Here is a 24,556-nt window from a genome sequence, read left to right on the forward strand (position 1 = left end):
TCTTGTTTGACTCTAATAAACTCTCGGTTGAACGATGGATATTTTTCTGAAAGCGGCATTTATATTTGCAAGGCAAAGGATATGCCGTTGCATAATTCTAAAGATTCATACACATACATTATCGTTTAAAATAAGCCTTATTTATATGTCTAATGACATATGTATATGTTGAGAAATGGAACGCAAGGCCATGAGAATCTCTGTCTCAACTAGGTTAAATGAGAATTCATTTGTACTTAGCTATTAGATATGAATTCAGTGTGTCAGACTATTCACTTTCATGTGATATTAACATTCTATAATGTTTTGGAGTACAACGTAAGGGCACCATTGGAGGTAGAATAACTTTGTTATATAAGTGGCATTCACCCTTTGGTGGGATGTAGAGCGTCAACCAGCTCTAAGCGCCATCGTCCGTGGTTCGCTGAAATATACTTCAACGGCCCCCACAACTTCCCAAGATGCTCTCGCTTTCGCCAAAGGCCCTTCGGGCGCCTCACTCATCGGCTGGGTTGGGAGAGTGAGTTCCAATTCATCGCGGAGGCAGCAATGCAAATGCCGCCCCTCCTTAATATGTGACCAATCCATCACCACCTCCGCCTTCTGATCACATTATCTACGGATAACTGACCTGAGCCTCGACCAAGTTCTTGACCGTTGGCAGAAACCACGCTTCCTAGATATACAAATTGATCGACGCCTGCTCTGCTGCCGAGAACCTTGGTTTTATTGGTGTTTATCTTCAGTCCGACTCTATTCGCGGCCCTTTCCAAATCCTGATCCATTTAGCCAAGGTCCATGACCCGGTGAGAGGTGTTTAAGGTAAAATGTGATAGTCCAAAGCATTCCTCTACATCCTTCGGACAAGACAGCATGAACGACGTCATCGATAATAAGGAAAAATAATATCGATGACAGGATGGAACTCTCGTGGACTCCTCTTTGGTCCTCAAATTCCTTGGAGATTTTACATCGATACAACACGTGTGATATTTTGCGTCATCATGTATCGGTCTGATAATGGCTATTAGTTTCTATGGAATGCCCCTCCTGTATAGAGCACTTCAGATACACTCCTTACTCACACAATTGAAAGCTTTCTCAGAATTGATGAAGAGCAAGCTAAGCGAAAATCTAAACTCCGGTCACTGTACTTAAATCATCCATAGGGTGTTGATGTGGTGAACGTAAGAGGATTCGGAGCGGATATCAGCCTGTTCTCTGTCGATCAAGCTTTCGAAATATTGTCTGCAGCTTTCCAGGATTATTTTAGCTATTGTCTTTGCGATATCAGAGAACACGCAAATACCCTCCAATGGTCAGAAGTCGGATTTCCAGGTGCAGAGATGAGTAATTCTGTGAGAAGAACATCAAAAGGATGTGATACTGTTAAGAACCGGATGTGCTACTGTTAAGGACCGTGATGATGTGTTCCTTCTACCTCTTTAGATTCTCGTTAACGTGGATAAGGAGTCGACTGATAACGTCCTTCGCAGGACCCTCGGAAGTTTTGTAGGCAAATGCAAGTTCTTTCGTATTATAGTATACACTTTTGAAATCATTGACAAGCGAACAAATTTCTTTTTGTCACGACACAAGATACGTTAAACTTCCCGAGATTTCGCTTGGTATCGCAATTTGAGCGCGCCACTCTCGCCATCGCGGATGGATTTTAATCAAGAGAACAATCATGATTTTTTCGGTATGGTCAATTTCATTTCATTTTAAGTTGGTTCTTTGTAACTGCTTACTGTCCTACTTTGCAAACAAAGTCGTATTTAAAGCCTGCTTCTGAAGAAACTAATTCACCTTTCCTTTGATGTCTAAGAACTTGGGTAGAGACAAGGAGCTCTCAAAGCACAACGTATCCAAGTTTCCACCGGCGTCGATGGTCAGAACAATTTTGACAAATGAATTTTGGTTAGCGCTAATTAGCGCCCCTTTACCAAATTTTCTACAATCGGTATATCACCATATCGATGGTAGGTATCCTCACTATGAATGTGTTCATGGCTTGCTGCAGCACTAGTTCAAATTAACATCTTTGTCTCCGTTCGCGCGAGCCGTTATTCATTGTCTTTGATAATTGAACAGCACTCAGAATCATAGAGAGCGGGACTGGACGGAACGGGCGGACGTCACTGCGGTAAATTTGAATTGGAGTTGTTGGTCAATGCGTCGATCATAAAGAACGCCACTTCATCAAAGTGGCACCCATGCGTGAAGCAATTTTACCATCGGTTGATAGCATTGATCCGGGATACTTAAGTCGATCAGTTTTAAACAGGTCGTTGCAACTAATAGTGATAGCACATGGTTCGTTCATTGCGTTTACAGGTCTGTTTCCACCGAAGCGTCACGTGCAATGGGAAATCATGCTCCAGAAAATGGAAACTATGCAATTGCACAGAGCTAAACGATCAAAATTTCAGCAGCCAAAAACATAACAATTAACGAAGCTACAAGAAATGTTAGAAACTATTATCATGCAATTGACAACGAGATTTAGTACGGAAGGGAGTTGCAACCTTTAAGAAACAACAACCAAAAAACGGTCAATGACAGAAATAGCAATGTAGAATTAAATGATATCCTGAAGGGCACGAGCAGGTATAGTGCAGTATTGAAAAAACTCAAACCAAAATAAATCCCAGAAATTTTTCGCAAGCTGAGCAATACAATGATACAGTCAGGAATTGTCCGGTGTTCATTATCCCTGCATACCACATTGTCTCTGACTACCAGAGACTCCTCCCTAAGATGATGCTAATATTCAACAACATATATGAAAGTCAAAAGGACTTGAGAATATAAGAAGAAGTTGTTCAAATCAGAAAATTAACAGAGAAATTGAATAACACTAGATATGTCTTTTTAAGGCTTTGTGTAAACACAAAACCTTATTAAAATCGGTTTACTGTCTGTCTGTCTGTCCGTCACACGCATTTTTCTTGGAAACGGTTATAGTGTTTGGCACCAAATTTGTTAGAAAGGTGGGAACTGTGAACGCTCACGCATATAGTGAGTTACATCCTTTTACATATAATTTAAGGGGAGCCCCCATACATGCATTTTTTTTCATAAAATATAGTCATGTGGGGTATCAAATGAAAGGTCTAGGTAGTAGTCGGTCTTAGTTTTGACATTTGTTGGAAAGGTGGAAAGGCGGGGGGTTGAAAGTGATCATTTTTTTAACGAACCCATTCTCAGAAACTTCCCAAGCGAAAAATCTGAAAAAAATCAAGAGGCTGCCACTGTAGGCTCCAAAATACCCTCCATACCGATTTCTATAATTTTTAATAATTGGCAGAAAAACCCCCCTTAAGTTCACCCTAGAATTGCAGCAATGTATACTACATCATAGAGCATGTTCCTACCAAATTTGGTGAAAATCGCACTATTTCTAACAAAGTTGCAATAGGTCAAAGCTTCCGCTTCTGTGCAAATTCAAGACTTTGAATGTCAATATCACTTGAAAGTGGATATTCTCACATAATATATGCATATATTACGTGCTACATACTATTGAGACAAATGAACACTTAAATCTCTTTATAAAAAAAATACACAAAACCTTTCATACCTGAAGGGCTTAGCTTCTGGTTTTCCGACTTTTTTAGAGTACACCTGATGGTACGAGTGTTACAGCATAACGTTCAACGCATCTCTAACTGCAAAGATGATGGTATTCTACAGTACAAGGAAAATAGACATTATAGCACTCTAAGAAATATTTTCCATTCATTTCAACCCGATATCGAAACTGTCAACAGCCTATCGCCTGATGATGGTTTTGAAGGGGTGGCTATCGCTTTCATAATATCTCCTTTAAAGAAGTTAAATATGATACTGACGAAGATGTCATCATTGCGGAAACGTGTAAACATTAATCCAACATGACTGTGGCATCGGCCTATTTTCCCCTTCAAATGAACGCCTCATCCTTTAAAACAGAAATTAAGAAACTAATTGCATTTCTATTAAACCGTCGCCAGGTCCACAACCTTTGGGGATACTATTAACCAAGCAAAAGGTAAAATCTACTAAAGGAGCTTTGTAAAACTTTCAAGTACTAAATAACGGTGATAAAACCTTCGCCGCAAAAACCCTAACAGAGAGTTTTACGTCCTCAGTCCCGGATACCTACCTTACCAACTATCAGGTGCTCCCCTGGCGCTGGAAAACCTTAAATGACACCTACTTAAACAGTCATCACAAGCCAATTCTCCTACAAAGCAAATCATTTACAGTTCAACCAGGTTTCAAAATTGCCAGAAACAAAATAATTAATCTAATTAGAAATATGCAACCAAAGGACACCATTGCAGGCTTCATCCATAGCATTTAAGACAAAATCAAACTTGCAACATTTAAGACACGAAGAGGCACGAAACCCAAGGGTTGGTGGGATACGGACCTTAAACCATACCTCTTAGAAAAAATGAATGTCCTAAGGAATTTCAGGTGGATGCCTAACTTCAGGAATTTCCTCAAAATAAGAATCGCCTTAGAAAACTGGAGGAAAGAAATTAAGAAAGTCGAAAAGAAATATTGGGATGAGTTATGAGAATAAATGTGTAACAAACCAGGCATTAAAGCCTTTCGGAATAAAATAAAGAATTTCAGTAAATTTCAAAAAAAGAGCAGCTAACAACTTGGAATAGGGAAACGAAACAGAATTCCTTATCGGACAGCACAATACGAGCAATGTCCCAAACTGCTGAACACTGAGCACTACGCCTCTTACCAACAGGAAGATTTCACAATGCACAAACTTAATGATATTCTGGATAGACACAAATCACCAACAGCTCTTGGGGCCGATAGAATTCTGTACAACTATGTGAGCTGGTTAAATGATAGCAATAGACTTCACCTCCTCAACTCATTTAATAAAATTTGGAAAAAACTCCAACCACCTCTGGAATGGAAGAACATAAAAATTGTACGGCTTCCCAAGAAAGACAAAGATCCCTCGGACATAATAAACTACGGACCTATTTCTCTATTTAACGTGTTTGCAAAAATTTCAAATGCCATGGTAAAGGCGAGACTCACATTGTTTATGAAAACTGAGGGTACTTTCTCGGAACACTGCTATGCCTACAGGAAAGATAGATCGACCTCATCATGTACAAATGAGTTTCTGTTTCAGGTATCCATCGCTAAGAGTCAAGGAAAAATAGTGAAGGCTCTTACATTTGACATCAACAAGGCTTATGAGAGAGTTGACCTCAGAACTTTAGTCAATATTACGAGAACGAATAGAATCCCAGCTGAGGTTTTTTGAAGTTAGGCACCTAATGCTGAGCCAATGGTCTGAAACAGGCCTACCACAGGAAAACGTTCTGAACCCAACACTCTTTAATTTATACACAACCGCTCTCCATAAGGAAACACATGAATCAGTACATATCTACCAATATGATGATGACTTTCTGTTACTAGCCGCAGATAAAAATACAGAACCAAGTCAACATCTTCCTTAACGAATGTGGTGCGCTTAGCTCACCGGTTAACCTTGACGAGTCCAGCGTAATCACTTTCAAAAAAAGCAGAATCGCACCATGTCACATTTTGGTCAATCGAACCCTACTTTTCTGGGTAGGACAATAACTGTTTCTCTGTCAATTAAAAATCACACCACCAATATGATCGGAAAGGCAATAAGGGCGGCAAGAATTGTCGACTTCTCTACGGGCTTCTCCTGGTGCCTCAAACCCAAAAAAGCGGTTAAACTGTTTCAAACAGTGATTAGACCAGTGTTTGATTATGCTGCCACTTCTACTGTTGGATCACCCAAAGATCTAGACAATAAAGTCGATTTTGTCGTTGCCACCCAGCTCAAAAGTTGCCTGGGGCTAGCAAAATCAGCACGCTTCCACGTTTCCCATGCCCTTGCTAATGAACCCCCACACAAATTTAGAAAAAACCTATTAGCAGCCAAAGAGTTGATTAGGCTTAAAAAAACTTATCCATCCTCTTATAAACTAGTGACAGAAAACCCGCCTGCCAATAATGGCCTCTCGAAAATATATAAATGTTTCAGGGAAGTTTTCTACGTCATGGTATCTCACAAAGGTCATTTCTCAACTAGAAGGCTGAAAGTCCGGAATGGGCCAAACAGGACAGCTGGGGAAACCAAACAAGAATGGATGGCAAAAGTCCAAAACAAACTAAACTGGTCCGGAAGAAATGGTTTCGCGCAACAACCGGTATCCGGTCTAGGCCTGCCTTGATGAGGAACTCCAGACATTCTGGTTTTGCGCCGAGGTCCACCAATTCGATATCCCTAAAACCTGTCTGGCCTCCTAACCTACGCCATCGCTCCATCTTAGGCAGGGTCTGCCTCGTCTTCTTTTTCTACCATAGATATTGCTCTTATAGACTTTCCGGGCAGGATCATTCTCATCCATACGGATTAAGTGACGCCCCCACCGTAACCTATTGGGCCAGATTTTATCCACAACTTGACGCTCATAAAACTTATATTTATTTGAAATTTCATTTTGGTAGTTTTACTACATATAATTAAAAACATTTTACAGAATCTTATGCGCATACTCTATGACGAAAGTCTTGGATTCTAGTTCGGATGAGTTCAGTTTATACAGATTCTCTTTGAAGTACACTCGGGAGAACAGGTCTCCGAAGTTGGAAGGAGGAAATTGACGGTTTCTGGCAACCCTTCAATATAAAGATGTTGCAAGGGCACTGCGAGAGCTTCTATACTATCATTTTAACACTTCAAAGCACCTGATATGGATGGCATCTACCCAGCGATGCTAAAGGAGGGTATGGAGCACTTAGAGCACCTTCTAAGGAATATTTTTCGAGGATGGGCTACGTACCTTCCTCTTGGGAGAAGGTGAAGGTAGTCTTACTACCAAAGCCTAAGAAAGAACTTTAAGCAACTCAGCTTAACATCATTTTCCCCGAAATGTCTAGAAAGACTATTTGACCGTCACATTCGCGAGAAGGCTAAGGTCGCACCCACTAAATGAAAACCAACATGATTACCAACGTGGAAAATGCTCTTCACTCTTTGGTTTCAAAAATAGAGGACGCAACTCTGAAAGGCGAATACGTGATGGGGGTTTTCGTGGACATTGTGGGACGTTTGATTTGGAGCCCTTCCAAAAGCTCTGTAATGCCGCCAGAAAACATGGTGTTGTTGAAACTTTAATTAGCATGCGCAGATCCATGCTGACGCAGACGGAGAGTCATAGGGAGAACTGAATCTAGTTTTCGCAATGCTTTCCGATTCTCGGAGCCCCATACATCTACTTGGTAGGAGATATGATATTATCTTAAAACAAAGAGAAAACTGGGACCAACCAGAAGAATCCGTGTCAGGATATACTGGCGTCTTCTACACCGATGACTCAAAAACAGAAAATGGTTCTGAAGCATGAGTCTACCTCTCGAATAAAAACGAGAAATGGGCTTCTCCCTTGGAACAATACACAACGGTCTTTCAGGCCGAAGTGTATGCGATCCTAAGGACGGCAATCTGGATGATTGAGGAGCGGTTAAAAGGCAGGCGCATCGCAGTCTGTAACGGTAGTCAAGCTGCATTGAACCCATTGAGGAGTACTTTGATGACTGCAAAAATCGTTCAGGAATGTAGAAACCGATTGAATTCTGTTTCCAGATTCAATATGGTGCATTTACTCTGGGCACCTGGTCATTGTGGTGTAGAGGGAAATGAAATCTCGGATGCCTTAGCAAAAGAGGCTTTAACTTTCCCCATGCCCGGACCGGAACCAGCAATTGCGGTGTCGGTAGCATTGGCTGATGCGGCTATCAAAAACTGGGAACAAGCTTCCCATAATGATAGGTGACGAAGCCTTAATGCTGCTAGACAGACCAAACTCTTCCTGTTAGAAACAAGCAAACATACTGCAAAGATTCTCCTGTCGAAAAGCAGGAAGACGTGCAGAAATTTTGTGGGCATTCTGACTGGCCATAATTCACTAGCTGGGCACGTGTTCAGAATATGAATTATCCAAGATGACACGTATCCATCTTGTAATGAGGAAGCGGAATTCATGTAACATATTCTGTGTGAGTACCCCGCCTATGGAAGCATCAGATTTTTGGTGCTGATGTGCTCCAACTGCAGCGGGTAGCATAACATCCACTAACGGAAAGCCTGCGATACATAAACGAATCCAGGATATTTCCTTAGACGGGAGAATCGAGTACAATGGACCACTAACGTTTGAGTGCTCAGAGGCATTGCCTCTCCCTCACCTGAAGCACACACACAAACACAGGCCATCATGAAACTAAATGGGGTTGAAGAATTTTGAGAGAGTGCACTTTACAGGATCATCTGGAGTACTGGGTTGAGAATTTATTTTTTTGTAGCATCGAAAGACTACCTAATATCCATGTCCATCATATCCGTATATATGTACATATGTATGTATTACCAATTTCAAACATATACAAAATCTTGAATATACGGTGTTCCATCTAATCTTTATTACAAAGATCCTTATCTTTTATATTTAACACCTAATATTCGAATTTAATCCCAGTTCTGGGTAAAGCAAAACTGTACGAAAGTCCTTCCACGTGTAACGTTACAATGAAAGCTTTGATGTATCAAATTACCGAAAACAAATTGCTAGCCAGAAACAATCACAAAATGACAAACACCAAATACAATTTCCTGGTAAACTCAAAGTTGCTCGTAACATTTCGATTTATCCAATTTCGAAGTTAATTTTCGATTCAAAGCAATTTTGTGGTGAATAATTGAGCATTTGTATCGTAATCTATATTAGATCTGCTATTCCCGGCTCGACTGAAATCCATCCGAGGACTTACCCCCTCACATACATACACTGAAGGCAAAGTTAAAATGTTTGACAACGGGGGGTGTGTTTCAACAAAGAGGTTAACATGTATTTCGAAAATAAATTTGAATGGGGTCTGGATGTAGACAATGTCGTAAATTAGGTCAATTTAACAGAGATTGTTGGTATTTATAAGTTTTATATTCGAAAAAAGATTACAACTTCCCGCATCAATAAGCGTAAAAATACTAATCCAAAAAAGTAAAATGGGAATTCCAACGATAGTTCGGTTGAAGTTTAAAATTAAAAATACTGCCTAGACTAGATACATACGTACATATGCTCTGAACGCCAAAGATTCCATTCAAAACCCTCCATAATACGGGGAAAACAACACTTAGTAAAGAGACGTCAAATTTAAACAGAGGCCACATCGCCAGGTTTAGTAGTAGTAGTCTTCCCAGTGTACTCAGAGCCGAAAAAGGTCCCTTTGGCCGTCGTCAGTCAGTACTCTCTCCTGAGCTGAAGTCTAAACCACCGGTAAGCATCTGCCCCCTTTCAAACCACAATTTTCAATTTCAATGGAAAGAGCCAAGAGCAGCATTGTTCTGACCTTTCTGAGTATATCGTGCAGTAATGCTCCTCTCTCAACAACTTTCTTGGAAGAAGTTACTGAACTAGACTCGTTCAATAATAACTTCCTCGACTTTCACATTTGTTCAATAGGACTGTCCAGTATGCCGAATCGGAGATATGGATACTAACGCGAATTCCCACCATATTTGCTGGAAGATTTAAACATGAAAACGCTAGAATTTATATATCATCATCGTCATCATCAACGGCGCAACAACTGGTCTCCGGTCTAGGCCTGGCTTAATAAGGAACTCCAGACATCCCGGTTTTCCGCCGAGGTCCACCAATTCGATATCCCTAAAAGCTGTCTGGCGTCCTGGCCTACGCCATCGCTCCATCTTAGGCAGGGTCTGCTTCGTCTTCTTTTTCTACCATAGATATTGCCCTTATAGACTTTCCGGGTGGGATCATTCTCATCCATACGGATTAAGTGACCGCCCACCGTAACCTATTGAGCCGGATTTTATCCATAACCGGACGGTCATGGTATCGCTCATAGATTTCGTCATTGTGTAGACTACGGAATCGTCCATCCTCATGTAGGGGGCCAAAAATTCTTCGAAGGATTCTTCTCTCGAACGCGATCAAAAGTTCGCAATTTTTTTGCTAAAAACCCACGTCTCCGAGGAATACATAAGAACTGTCAAGATAATAGTCTTGTACAGTAAGAGCTTTGACTCTATGGTGAGACGTTTCGATCGAAACAGTTTTCGTAAGCTGAAATTAGCTCTGTCGGGAACCAACAACTTTCATCGGTTGTGATTTTCGACCTTAGATAGGAGAAGTTTTCAACGGTCTCAAAGTTGTAGTCCCCTGTCCTTATTGTTTTCGTTTGACCAATGCTATTCGATGTTGTTTGTTCTTTGGTTTCTGGCGCTGATGTTGCCACCATGTCCTCCGTCTTGCCTTCATTAATGTGCGGCCCGATATCTCGCGCCACCCGCTCGATCTGAATGAAGGTAGACTGTACATCTCGGGTTGTTCGTTCCATAATGTCAAAGACGTCAGCATAGGCCAGTAGCTGGATGGACACCCCCTTTTGAATGTGTGAGGTAATCGGGTGGACTTAAAGAGGATGGTGCCTCTCGCATTTACGTCTGCATCGCGAATCACTTTCTCCAGGGCAGAGGATGCATGATAGGACAGCCCTTTGTCTTAGACCGTTGTTGATGCTGAATGATCTCGAGAGTGATCCTGCTACTTTTATCTGGCCTGTCACATTTGTCAGGGTCAGCCTAGTCAGTCTTATTAATTTCGTCGGGATACCGAGTGCAAGTGATGGCCATATTCCAATAGTTTTTTCATCTCTTGCCGCAGAGACAAAGTCCGGCCAACGATATTCTGAGCGTATGGGGCTAACCGGCCTAGTAAGGTAGAGGAGAATATCTTATAGATAGTACTCAACAAAGTGATACCTCTATAATTACTGCACTGTGTGATATCTCCCTTTTTATGTATGGGACAGATAATGCCTCGTTGCCAGTCGTCAGGCATTGATTCGCTATTCCATATTTTGAGCATCAGTTGATGAACCACTTGATGCAATTGGTCGCCTCCATATTTAGCCAATTCGGCTGTAATTCCATCAGCTCCTGGCGACTTATGGTTTTAAAGCCGATGAATTACACGGTCTGTTTCAGTGGGCGGGACCTCCAACTTGTCTATATTTTGATTGTTGAGCAGTTCGTAAAAATACTCAACCCATTACTCCAATATGCCCATTCTGTCGGAAATCAGATTTCCCTCTTTGTCTCGGCAAGATGAGCATCGAGGTGTATAAGACTTCATCCTGCTGACTTGCCTGGTGCGGTTGCTTTCTCTACTTTTGTAGTTCACTGACCTGTTGGTTCTCCCAGGCTTCCCTCTTTCGGCTGTGAAGTCGCTTCTCCATTCGACTGGAAACGAAGTGGTTACAAGTGGCCATTTGCTCCCATATATTAATTAATTATAATGGAGACAAAACCGCCTTGTAAAATTCAGGCTTAAGCCGGCCGAGGCTAAGCTAAAATTTTGTTTGAGAATCGCGAGATTCCTAGATCCGCCATCCAACTTGTAACCTCTTCCGTCACGCTGCTCCCAAGGCAGAAGGGAGGCAACGTCTGAGGAGTTACCTCTGTCCTGAACGAAATCGCAAGTCATATGTTTTGCAACTTGGGTGCTTATTCAAGGATGAGGGTTCCATGGACCACAACCGAGAAGGTATGTTGCTTTCCAACTGATCCAGTCCGCCATTAAGTGGATGGCGGACTTAGGAATCCCTCGATTCTCAAACAGAATTTTACTTCAAACAGTTGTGAGAATATACCTACTTACAGGGTGGTAATAAAATGGCTGCGAAAATCACCTCAGGTGACTTATTAACACCTTCTGAAAAAGACCGTTTTTACTTCGTTTTCTCATCACCGAGATAGTGAAAAGCAAACGATGGTAGCAGCTCAATGAATATGTGAAACCTTCTATAATCGAGAAGGAGCTGGTAGAATCGGCATTGGAAACAATGCGAAAGATGAATAGAGTAATCTACAACAGACTGCTACTGTGGCCGAAAGCAGCAGTGGCATGTCGGAGCACCAGTATGAGCTTCGGCGCATCCATTCTAAGGTAGCTGAATTAAGCATGGTCGTTGATCTGGCGAAAGAGTTCTGGCGGCTGCAATGCCGTGTAGGCATTGGTTGACAAAATACATTCAACTTCGCCAACTGGAACAGAATTATGGGGGCATTGACTGGCATATTGCGTTTGGATATTTGGCGAGTCTGGTCGAGACTGGACCCCAAATAGTACATCGGCACAGGAAGGGCACCCCAGAGCTCGGTCATGTACAACGAGGTGCTTGTTCTTCCCGTCCCCGTTATAGGAAAGCATCCAGAAAATGTTCGAAACAGTGCGAGACGTAAAGTTCAATGGGAGGGGTTCAATTATTCGCCAAATTTTCCTGCAGAGTTCGCAATCGAGAGGGCGAATCTAAATCAAGCGCTGGGAAGGAGAGTGAATCCAGAGAATAAAATTGTGGAGATACTGAAGTCGAAGGAGAACTCGCTTACGGTTTCTTCCGGAATCTTAAAGTTGCAGAGTAAGCTGCTGAAGGAAATAGGAATGGGCACGTTCTTGCTCTAGCTTCGAAATTCGTTTGGCATAGTGGACGAGTTTCTCTAAGATTTTTACATTTAAATGTAGAAATAAAAAAATAGTCGTATAGGCCTACGGCGGTGCCAGCGAAAAACTGTCTGAATGAAAATGTGATATGTACTAGCACAGAGTGCAATGGCCCTAATATGACTTTAGTGCATGGAGTTGCCTCCAATTTATTCAACTTAGCGACCAACCTAAGCAGAAAACATCTAAGTCCTACGCTAATAGGGTCGCTATTGATAGCGGGGGTGCCTTCTGGTAATACCAATTGACTGCGGGAATCAAACATGGATAATTCCCGGATAAATATTGACGCGCAAGAATTGTCAAAACATTCGAGCTTCGATCAGCGGTATTAAATTGTCCCACATTATCATACTGGAGGAGCAAAATGCCAAAACGGTTTGTGAAAACCCTATAACTCTTCTGTAAAACAGAGAAGGAAGCCTGGAGATAGACGCAGTCAAGAGAAAAAAATCTTCCTCAAAGTAAAATAATCCGCCAAAAATACCAAAATATCCACAAAAATCGACAGAGCATCCTCAAGAAGATTATACACAGCAGATTCAATTCACAGCACCCTCTTTGAAATTTGTTGGAGTCGGAAAAGTTTTGCACACGTTCGACCGCGACGGGAATTGCGCGAACAAAATTCCACGCATAAGAGCTGATATTAGTGCCGTGTATGTGATGCAGTCCTTTGGTGTGCTCCCACGTGGTTGCGAATTGCTGTGAGCACGTGGCAGCATCTATCATAACAACAGACATTGCACAGCTGTGTATAGCTTCCCAACTCCCAGCGGGAACCAAAGGCAAAGTTGCCTTAAAAATTCATTTTGGATTAATGATAATGAATCTTAATGGAATCACTGAGCAAATGATGCTTGAAAATTTCTCCATGGGAACCTTGGTGGAAGCAAACACGCGCAAAATTCGCGGCAATAGATCCATGTTTGCTCTCCTAGGATGTGGGGAGGAAATAAGTAGATGCATCCAATATCAATATTTCGGATGCACCTGTCTCCTGCTGGAATAAGATGAAGAAACACACACAACAAAATCATCTATGCGACATCGACACCGACTCTACAATACCACTTGCTCATCTCGTCCCTACCCGAAAGGCGCACATTGAGATTCATGCTCTTTGCCGCTGGAGATACTCCTCCTGTGTATAGTCTTCTTGAGCAGCCCCAATCTCATAGGAGTTTGGCTTGGGTTGTTTTTTTGTTAAAAAACGAAAATAGAAGAGCAATCCGTCAATAATAATTATTTCCAAAAAAGAAATATATCCTTAGCTAATATCCCTTCAAAGGTGAATAACGAGCTAGAGCTAAAGGACTTGTGTGAAATTGTTAGCCACCAGACAAACGCAGAAACAAGACTTGAATTAAATATGCCCAACAGAAGAGCATATTGAAATCAAGAAACCACCTAGATGAGGTGACCTCGCCCGAAGAATTTTTTAGCATAATTTAGACAAAGATTTTTGTATAAATGTATCAGTCCATGAAGTGAAGTCAATCGGGAAACAGTCGTTCTAATAAAATCATGAATTTCCCGGGAACCGGTTATGGGAGGACAAACACGCCAGACAGCACCATATTCCCAGCTGTTACGCTGCTACTAGTACAACAATAGATAAGACGAGGAGTTGACAGTTTAATGTTGGATACTAGAGATCTCAGCACTAAAATGATTGCTGTCAATTTCCTCGAGTGGATCTTGGAGGTGGAATCTGGGTGAAGAACACTAGAAGACAAATACTACTCCACGCTTTTGCGGGTACTAACCAGTATTTGAAACCTGACCCCTGCTGAAGAAGATCTTCAAGCTCGATTACCGACTTTGTATATCAGTCCTCAGCGAAACAAACAGTCCTCACTACACTTGACTAGCAGGCCAAATTGTTTGACAGCAAACGGCGACATAAAACGTCTCCGCAACCAAAAAGCTATCTATAATACTTAAGATGTATATTTATTCCTCAACAAGAAACCAAACTCGTAGTCGACATGCTGAAGCCATCCTGTTTTCGAGCTAGATGGCTTTGCCAGAGGGCATGAAGAAGGCTGGATTGCAAGTAGCTGAGCAAGCCTACCGGAGCTTCTGAAGTAGCTTTAACCGGGCTGAATAGAGGGGCAAGAATGCTAAGGAAAATTGTATCCTATTTCCATGAAATTTAACATTCTGAGCTAACAGACTTGAAAAGCAAAGAGGAAGAGAGGGGGGGTGTGATGACTTCCCTGGGCCCGGCGTTTCATACTTAGGTGGCCAGAAGTAGAGACACAACGACATAGCAAAATGTGGTAATGCATAGTCTAGGGATCCTGTATAATTTTCGCCGCGTGCCGGACCTTAGCTATTCCACGAATGTAAAAATTCTAGAGGTTTAGAAGTCTGGTAACCTCTAATCTATCTATTATACGACTATAACTGTAAATGGCAGGACTAGTGATTATCTATAGGGTTGCTAAGTGACCATTTGGAAATAAGTTCATAGGCATTCATCTCCACAATTACCACTGAAAAACTTTTTCAATTTAAATTAATTTTAGGTGCATATGACAATTCTCAAACATTTATCCTTTTTTTTCTTTCCAGGCCTGGTCATCATAAAGCGAAAATGAAAAATGAATTCAACAAATTTATTGCGATTTCATTTCTCATAACATTTTCATACTCCGTCGAATGCCATCGAGCAAGTGGTAGCAAACGTTCAGATGTCTACATTGCAGGATTCTTCCCCTATGGCGACGGTGTGGAAAACTCCGCAACAGGTAACTAATGAAAAAACCTTGGAAATGAGATAATGAAAAAAAAATATGTTCTAATTAGGGCGTGGGGTGATGCCCAGCGTCAAGCTAGCTTTAGATCATGTCAACGAGCACTCCAGTATCCTCCGCAATTACAGACTGCACATGTGGTGGAATGACACCGAGGTATGTATTTATTGATGAAATATTGAGGAAGAAGTCCACCGATGAAGATAACGAATAACCATTGGTACTGAATCCTAATTTCCTGATTCATTCATCAATAATAAGGAAAACTTTATCGGCAAATTTTTTCACTCAATAAATCGTAAATAGAAAGCCGAACGCAAATCCTAATCCAATAAACAGGATACTCACATACCACAGACCACTATGTGAAAATTGAGAAGTGCATGCTTCCCTATCATAATCCATTAAAGCCTTTCAATTCAATTAAATATTTCCGTCCTCTTGAATTCCTTTAGTGTAATGCTGCCGTCGGAGTGAAATCCTTTTTCGATATGATGCACTCGGGACCGCACAAGCTCATGCTATTCGGAGCAGCATGTACACATGTAACGGATCCCATTGCAAAAGCCAGCAAGCATTGGCACCTCACCCAACTATCGTACGCCGACACCCACCCCATGTTCACAAAGGATGCCTTCCCCAACTTCTTTCGAGTGGTACCTTCCGAGAATGCTTTCAACGCTCCTCGTCTTGCTCTGCTCAAAGAATTCAATTGGACTCGGGTGGGTACAATTTACCAGAACGAGCCCCGTTACGCTCTCCCCCACAATCATATGGTTGCGAATCTGGATGACTTGAACACGGAAGTGGTGGAGACACAGAGCTTTGTAAATGATGTCAGCGAACCGTTAAGGAAATTGCGTGAGAAAGACGTACGAATAATTTTGGGCAACTTCAACGAGTTCTACGCACGGAAGATATTCTGCGAAGCATACAAGTGAGTGAAAATGGCTGGTAATCATAGTTTGCATTGCATAATGAGCACGTTTCGTATTTCACAGGCTGGAAATGTACGGCAGGGCGTATCAGTGGATAATAATGGGGACATATTCGACAGATTGGTGGAATGCCACCACGGATTGTACGCTAGACGAAATCACAACAGCCCTGGAAGCAACTATAATGACAGACTTGCTGCCGCTATCAACCAGCGGGGATATTACAATATCAGGAATCGTAAGCACAATTTATACTAAGGATTACATAGTTGACTTCATCGTTTCTGCTTGCTAGAATTTTCCTTCACTAAGGCGGAAAATTGACTTTAGAGGTTGTGGAAACATTTGCTTAGGTTAAATGAAACGTACAGTGGAATTGTCGCCACTATTCTTCCAATTTGCTGTAGGAAGTCAAAGTACTTTCTTTTTTTTGTGTCAAAATAAGGCATTTGCAAAGGAAATATTCAGGTGGTACGTTGGCTTCCATAGCTTACATAAAAATATAAATGATAACGGACTGCGGATTATTCAATTAGCAGTGTCACACGAAATGGTTGTTGGAAGTACCTGGTTTGTGCGGAAAACGGTCCACAAACAAACGTGGGCCCCCCCAGACAGGACCACTTTCAACCAAATTGACCATGTGTTGATCGAACACCTTGATGAATGGGATGGATGGGATCCATTATCAGGATCCAAAGACAGCCGCGAAGATATGCTCTACTAATCCACTTCCTTCCGATGATTTCTAAGTTCACTTGACTCGATCTTTAAAACTCGATCACCATTCTCCTCTATTGTGTGAAAACCGAATTTTACCCTTGTTTTCTCCCTTTCTTTGGGTTACTAAAGAAGACAACATTCCTCAAAAGCTTCTCACATACTAGTAAGTAGCATCCCATTTCATGTCCATCTTGATGGTTGAGATTCCAGAGAATGACATCGTTTACACATACACATACACGCCATCCACTCTCACTCCACTGTAACGAAGGATACCACGGTGATATGAATGACTTTTCACTGGGCCCGGATGACGAAAATAAGTGGAGGGTCTGTAGATCCATCCCTACTAGATATTCTAGTCCGGAGATCCGCATGTTGACGTTAAAATCCTCCCCACTTTCATGCCTATACCACTAGGAACTTCGCTTTCATCTTAAGGAAAATAAGCAGAACATCAAAGAATATTCTTATTTCCCTGTTAATAATAATAATAATAATCGTTGGTGCAACAATCCATATTGGATCATAGCCTTGAATGGTGTTAGAGCACTTCATTCAAGAGCGTAAGGGTACACTACAGGATTACAGTACCCTGCAGGAGGCAATGTGGTTTGATTTGACTCAGGTACTCATTCACAGCTGAGTCGACTGGTATCCGACATCAAATCACGATAAAAATCCGTCTGTCAGTGAGATTTCAACCGCGACCTTCCTTACCACAGCCTTGTGCTCTAACCCCTCAGCTATCCGGACACATTTTCATTTTCGGTCTTTATTGTTATGGTGCTGCATAAGTTGTTAGGTAAGGTAACCTATAATTGATTCGAAAACCCACATGGAAGAACAAAATCTACGGCATCCGTCATCATATATTTTTTACCCTATCAACAAGCTATAATTCTTGAATTGAGTAGTATAAAAATGTCTTGCAGGAATTGATGGGACAACGGGCAATCGCTATCTTACACCTCTGTTGCACCTTGCAAAAAGGTGGCATAGGCTGCATACGCCTTTCACTTGCCTTAAAAGCCGACACTTGCAGACAGAGTGGCTTAAGCCTGTTTCCTCCTGAACATCCTTCAGAAACGCTGATAGTCAGCACACTAAGCTTATCAGCTCTACCTCAATGCGTACTACATTATAGCATTGGGGCGGTAGTGCCTGAAAAATTCCTGAGCCTCGATGTCAGTCCTGTCCCTTCCAGAAACCATAGGAAGTATTCAACTCATTCCAAAATGGCCACCTGTACCCCTTTTCAGGTTTAGTCCCACTACCATACCTTGTTGAAAGCAGAACAATGCTTCAAGTCGGAAAAAGATCGCTCCTAATTCAAAATTCAATTAACCGCTAATGCTTCGGAATATCCCCCTCTCAGTATTAATACAACACGATTGTGGTTTGCCAAGAGGCAATTTATCCAAAGGCAGTTTATCCAAAGAGAGTTTGCCCGAAAACGGTCTCACACGTACATACCAAGTTTCATGGAAATCCCGCCTAAGTTACAGCAGTTTAAACTTATCAATTTACTCCATCTGAAACTATGCAAATAAAATGTGCACGTCATAATTAACGAGAATAATTGGCATTCGAGTAAAATATGAAATTCCCATATATGATGAAGTTACTTCTTCCCAGCCCTTTTGTCGTTTGCTGCTATTAGGTGAGCCCTTTTTAAAGTTTTATGTAAAACAAAACCATATTTAAAATCGGTTTACTGTCAGCCTGTCTGTCTTTTTCTTTTTGTTCGAGGAGGTGGAAATCTTCAAAAGACACCAGCCTAGACACATCAGTGTGTGGGATTTTTACCCACTAAAACCTACGACAAGGGAGAGATTGGCTTCGTATGGTATTTGTTCACCATCGCATCTGCCAAGATTTCAATCGGCATCATTCCCGAGATGATGAATGCTGCATAATATGAGACAGTCCTGAAGGCAAAACATACCCTCAGGGCTGTTCTCCTATAAACTGCACTCAGTTTTGAAATAATAAAAACTTGTTGTTTCGGGAACCACTTGTTCCCTTCATCAGTGCAAACAAGTTTGCAAACTTGAAACGAAAAAGAAACAACAAGTTTTTATTATTTCAATTAATTAATCATTGGAAACACCGCATAATTTCACTCTGATTAACAAGTTTTTTATTATTTCAAATAATTAATCGTTGGAAACATCGCATAATTACACTCAGATGCACTCAGTTTGTTAGCATTAACTAACATCCGCAACGCCTCTCTCCAAACTGGGGTCGCATGAAGCCAGATTGGAGTCACCACCCTGGCTATAAGCAACCTAAAGGTATAAGATCTGTCTGTCTGTCTCTTTGTCACACGCATTTTTCTCAGAAACAGAAACAGAACTATGAACGCTCACACATATAGTTAATTACATCGTTCTACATTTAATTCAAGTGCCATTCATTCAAAAGGGGGTGTACATTTTTGTTTCACCAAATATGATCATGTGGGGTATCAAATGAAAGGTCTTGGTTAGTATTTTTCGAAGCCGGTCTTAATTTTGACATTCGTTTGAAAGGTGGGAAACGCGAGGGGTCGAAAATGATCATTTCTGTCACGGACCCATTCTCAGAAACTACCCAACCGAAAAATCTGAAAAAAATCAAGAGGCTGCCACCACATGGTGCCTAGGCTCCGAAATACCCTCCACACCGATATCCTTTCAAATAAAATTAACAACAGTATATTATTATAATTTTTAGTAATTAGCTTCAAAACCCTCCTTAAGTTCATCTTAGCACCACGTAATGTAGTAATGTAGGCCATAATATAGAGCATGATCCTACCATGGTTGGTGGAAATCGCACTATTACTAACAAAGTTATAATAAGTCAAAGTTGTCGCTTCTTTGCAAATTCAAAACTATAAATGTCAATATCACCCAAAAGTGGATATTCTCAGATAACTTATGTATATATTGTATTACATACTATGCACACTCAACTGTCTTTATATAAGTACTACACAAAACCTTTCATACCTGAAGCGTCCAGCTTCCGGTTTCCCGACTTGTTTAAAATTCTAATAAAAGACATAAAATTCTCAATATTGGAATGGATAGCATTTTCTTAAAAAAAACTTATCTCGTTTAAATATTGCCTGCGACTTTTGATGATCCATTCTTAGACTATGCGTTCGAGCATAACACTTGCTATCTCACAAAAACCGCGAGTAATTCTAAGGACCAAAAGCTGTACACAACTCCAAAGAAAATAGTACGGTCAATTTTGAAGAAATATGAACTGATGATTCCACCGGCCCATAAACCATACCAAATCGTTGTTTTTTGTAGATATAGTGGTACCTCTTGATATTCTTTAAGTTGTTCATCAGCCCAAATAAGGCCATTTTGTTTACTAACATATCTATTGAGCCAGATATGCACCATATGCAAATACCTTTAAGTACATGAAAAACACTGAAACACTGAAAGCTAATTTCTGTAACACAAGCTGGACAATTTGGAGGCATTTTTGCAACGTCAGCCTTTCCATTATGATTTGCAAACTGAATAAAAATGACATGACAGTTTAACAAGATTCACGTGTGATTCGTCAAAAAAATCCTACTCTATAGAATTCAAATGAAAAAATATCTGAACGATATATCATATTTTGATGAGGCCTGACCCTGTCAACAAGCCCACCCCACTGAAATTTTTGAACAATTTTTAATAAAATTTCATTTCTAGACAGCCGATGAGTACCTCTCTGAATATGATAGCAGGCGGGGTAATGAATACTCGCGATTCCACGGATATACTTATGATGGGATTTGGGCTGCTGCACTAGCTATCCAATATGTATCTCAACGAAAAGAACAATTTTTACACGAATTTCAGTATAGAGTGAAAGATTGGGAGAACATTTTCCTGGAAGCTTTGAAAAACACAAGTTTCGAAGGAGTAACTGTAAGTCACATGAATTTGTTAAACGATGTAAACGTAAAGTAAAGAATGTTTTACTATTTTACATAACAAAACATTCCTTTATAACCATTCGTCAAATTTGATCAATTAATGTTAATGCGTATTTGTTATCAGGGACCAGTACGATTCTACAATAACGAGCGCAAAGCCAACATCCTTCTAAAGCAATTCCAAAGTGAAAAAGAAGTGAAAATTGGAGAGTATAATTCACTGCATGGTCGCTTAGATTTAGCGCTTGGGAAAGCGATCAAATGGGTAAGTTATTTATGAAGTCTTTCCGGAAGAAAAGCCCACAATTCCTAGTTTATTATATACATATTTCGACGTTTATACCTCAGATGCCAAGAAGATTGCCTATAATGTCTTTCATATTTTCCATTACAGGTTGGTCGATCTCCACCAAAAGACAGGACACTTCGGATAATTGTCCGCAGCCAAGTAAATTTAACAATTTACGTAGTTTCTTCCAGCTTATCTGCAGTTGGAATAGTCATAGCATTCGTGTTCCTTGCATTTAACATTAAATATAGGAATCAAAGGTAACATTCATTTCACTTCCAACGTAGTGAGGAAAAATCAAGACTTACATCATCCATTTTCTAGATACATCAAAATGTCTAGCCCTCATCTCAACAATCTCATCATAGTAGGGTGCATGCTAGCATATCTAAGTGTGATATTCCTCGGTTTAGACAGTACTCTTAGTAGCCTGGCTGCATTTCCGTACGTCTGCACAGCACGAGTTTTATGCTTAATGGCAGGATTCAGTTTGGCTTTCGGTGCCATGTTTTCGAAAACGTGGCGTGTCCACTCGATTTTCACCGACTTGAAGTTGAACAAGAAAGTTATTAAGGATTATCAATTATTCATGGTTGTCGGTGTATTGTTGGCTATTGATCTTACAATAATTACGACGTGGCAGCTATTTGATCCATTCTTCCGAGATATTAAGCATTTAGAGCCCAGACAGCATGACTCCCTAGAGGATGTGCTATTAGTACATGAAAATGAATACTGCCAATCGCACTATATAACGATTTTTATTGGAATTATATACGCTTACAAGGGTTTATTGCTGGTAAGTAGTAATAGTTTTCCGAAATTTCAGTGAGTCTAAATATTTCATTGCACAGGGTTCAACAAAATTATTGTAATACATTTCAATTCTACATTAGACAATTAAGGATATTTCATTATTTGCACAATGAACAATATAACGAACACGCACTTTGGTTCTGACGATAAATCTAATCATCTGTGTACTAGTAGTTATATACTTTAAATGAGAAAAGCTACATAACTTCCTCATTTAATGGACGAAAATAATCCTACAAATCAAGACATTTCATTCACTATAAGCTTATATGCGAAGGAACATCACACTATCTACGCCTTCACCTCATTGATATGACGAAGTGAGGCAAGTCACCATATTTTACATTAACGTCAAGGCTCGACTATCGGTTATCACTCAAGCAAGGCATTCCGGAGAAATAGACGGCAGCTTTTCCCAAATGTATACCTGCCCAATACTCATCATCATCAACGGCGCAACAACCGGTATCCGGTCTAGGCCTGCCTTAATAAGGAACTCCAGACATCCCGGTTTTGCGCCGAGGTCCACCAATTCGATATCCCTAAAAGCTGTCTGGCGTCCTGGCCCACGCCATCGCTCCATCTTAGGCAGGGTCTGCCTCGTCTTCTTTTCCTACCATAGATATTGCCCTTATAGACTTTCCGGGTGGGATCATCTTCATCCATACGGATTAAGTGACCCGCCCACCGTAACCTATTGAGCCGGATTTTATCCACAACCGGACGGTCATGGTATCGCTCATAGATTTCGTCATTGTGTAGGCTACGGAATCGTCCATCCTCATGTAGGGGGCCAAAAATTCTTCGGAGGATTCTTCTCTCGAACGCGGCCAAGAGTTCGCAATTTTTCTTGCTAAGAACCCAAGTTTCCGAGGAATACATGAGGACTGGCAAGATCATAGTCTTGTACAGTAAGAGCTTTGACCCTATGGTGAGACGTTTCGAGCGGAACAGTCTTTGTAAGCTGAAGTAGGCTCTGTTGGCTGACAACAACCGTGCGCGGATTTCATCATCGTAGTTGTTATCGGTTGTGATTTTCGACCCTAGATAGGAGAAATTGTCAACGGTCTCAAAGTTGTATTCCCCTATCCTTATTCTTGTTCGTGCTTGTGTTTGACCAGTGCGGTTTGATGTTGTTGGTTGATTCGTCTTCGGTGCTGACGTTGCCACCATGCATTTTGTCTTGCCTTCATTGATGTGCAGCCCAAGATCTCGCGCCGCCTGCTCGATCTGGATGAAGGCAGTTTGAACGTCTCGGGTGGTTCTTCCCATGATGTCGATATCGTCAGCATAGGCCAGTAGTTGGGTGGACTTGAAGAGGATCGTACCTCTTGCATTCACCTCAGCATCACGGATCACCTTCTCGAGGGCCAGGTTAAAGAGGACGCATGATAGCGCATCCCCTTGTCGTAGACCGTTGTTGATGTCGAATGGTCTTGAGAGTGATCCTGCTGCTTTTATCTGGCCTCGCACATTGGTAAGGGTCAGCCTAGTCAGTCTTATTAATTTCGTCGGGATACCGAATTCCCTCATGGCCGTGTACAGTTTTACCCTGGCTATGCTATCATAGGCGGCTTTAAAGTCGATGAACAGATGGTGCAACTGTTTTCCATATGCCAACAGTTTTTCCATCGCCTGCCGCAGAGAGAAAATCTGATCTGTTGCTGATTTGCCTGGAGTGAAGCCTCTTTGGTATGGGCCAATGATGTTCTGGGCGTATGGGGCTATCCGGCCTAGCAAGATAGTGGAGAATATCTTATAGATGGTACTCAGCAACGTGATACCTCTATAATTGCTGCACTGTGTGATATCTCCCTTTTTATGTATGAGACAGATTATGCCTCGCTGCCAATCGTCAGGCATTGATTCGCTGTCCCACACCTTGAGCACAAGTTGATGAACCACTTGGTGTAACTGGTCGCCTCCATATTTAACCAATTCGGCTGTAATTCCATCGGCTCCTGGCGACTTATGATTTTTTAGCCGATGAATTGCACGGACTGTTTCTCCTAAACTTGGTGGTGGCAGTATTTGTCCGTCGTCTTCAGTTGGCGGGACCTCCAACTCGCCGATGTTCTGGTTGTTCAGTAGCTCATCAAAGTACTCAACCCATCGCTCTAATATGCCCGTTCTGTCGGAAATCAGATTTCCCTCTTTGTCTCGGCAGGATGAGCATCGAGGTGTATAAGGCTTCATCCTGCTGACTTGTTGGTAAAACTTCCGCGCCTGGTGCGGTTGCTCCCTGTACTTTTCTAGTTCACAGACTTGTTGGTTCTCCCAGGCCTCCTTTTTCCGTCTGTGAAGTCGCTTCTCCGCTCGACGGAGTTCGTGATAAGTCTCTGCGCGTGCCCGCGTTCTTTGAGAATGCAACATTACTCGGTATGCGGCATTCTTACGTTCCGTTGCTAGCTTACATTCATCGTCAAACCAGCCGTTCCGACTCCTTTTGCGGCTGGGGCCAAGTATATTTGTGGCCGTATCCATGATAACGT

General features: G+C 41.4%; 1 protein-coding gene across 2 annotated transcripts in view; it reads left to right on the forward strand.

Moving 5' to 3' along the window:
- The window catches only part of LOC119652964 (gamma-aminobutyric acid type B receptor subunit 2), a 41,838-nt gene that overhangs the window by 1,086 nt on the left and 16,196 nt on the right, over positions 1–24,556 (forward strand). For both annotated transcript variants that reach the window (XM_038057361.1, XM_038057362.1), the window contains exons 2-9: positions 15,180–15,355; positions 15,414–15,517; positions 15,817–16,298; positions 16,363–16,537; positions 20,733–20,951; positions 21,084–21,224; positions 21,354–21,508; positions 21,573–22,047. In XM_038057361.1, coding sequence (XP_037913289.1) covers positions 15,202–15,355; positions 15,414–15,517; positions 15,817–16,298; positions 16,363–16,537; positions 20,733–20,951; positions 21,084–21,224; positions 21,354–21,508; positions 21,573–22,047 — 1,905 coding nt within the window. In that variant the 5' untranslated portion in view covers positions 15,180–15,201. The remainder of the gene's footprint in view (positions 1–15,179; positions 15,356–15,413; positions 15,518–15,816; positions 16,299–16,362; positions 16,538–20,732; positions 20,952–21,083; positions 21,225–21,353; positions 21,509–21,572; positions 22,048–24,556) is intronic.

Source organism: Hermetia illucens, chromosome 3 (assembly GCF_905115235.1).
Source record: "Hermetia illucens chromosome 3, iHerIll2.2.curated.20191125, whole genome shotgun sequence".
NCBI lineage: Eukaryota > Metazoa > Arthropoda > Insecta > Diptera > Stratiomyidae > Hermetia > Hermetia illucens.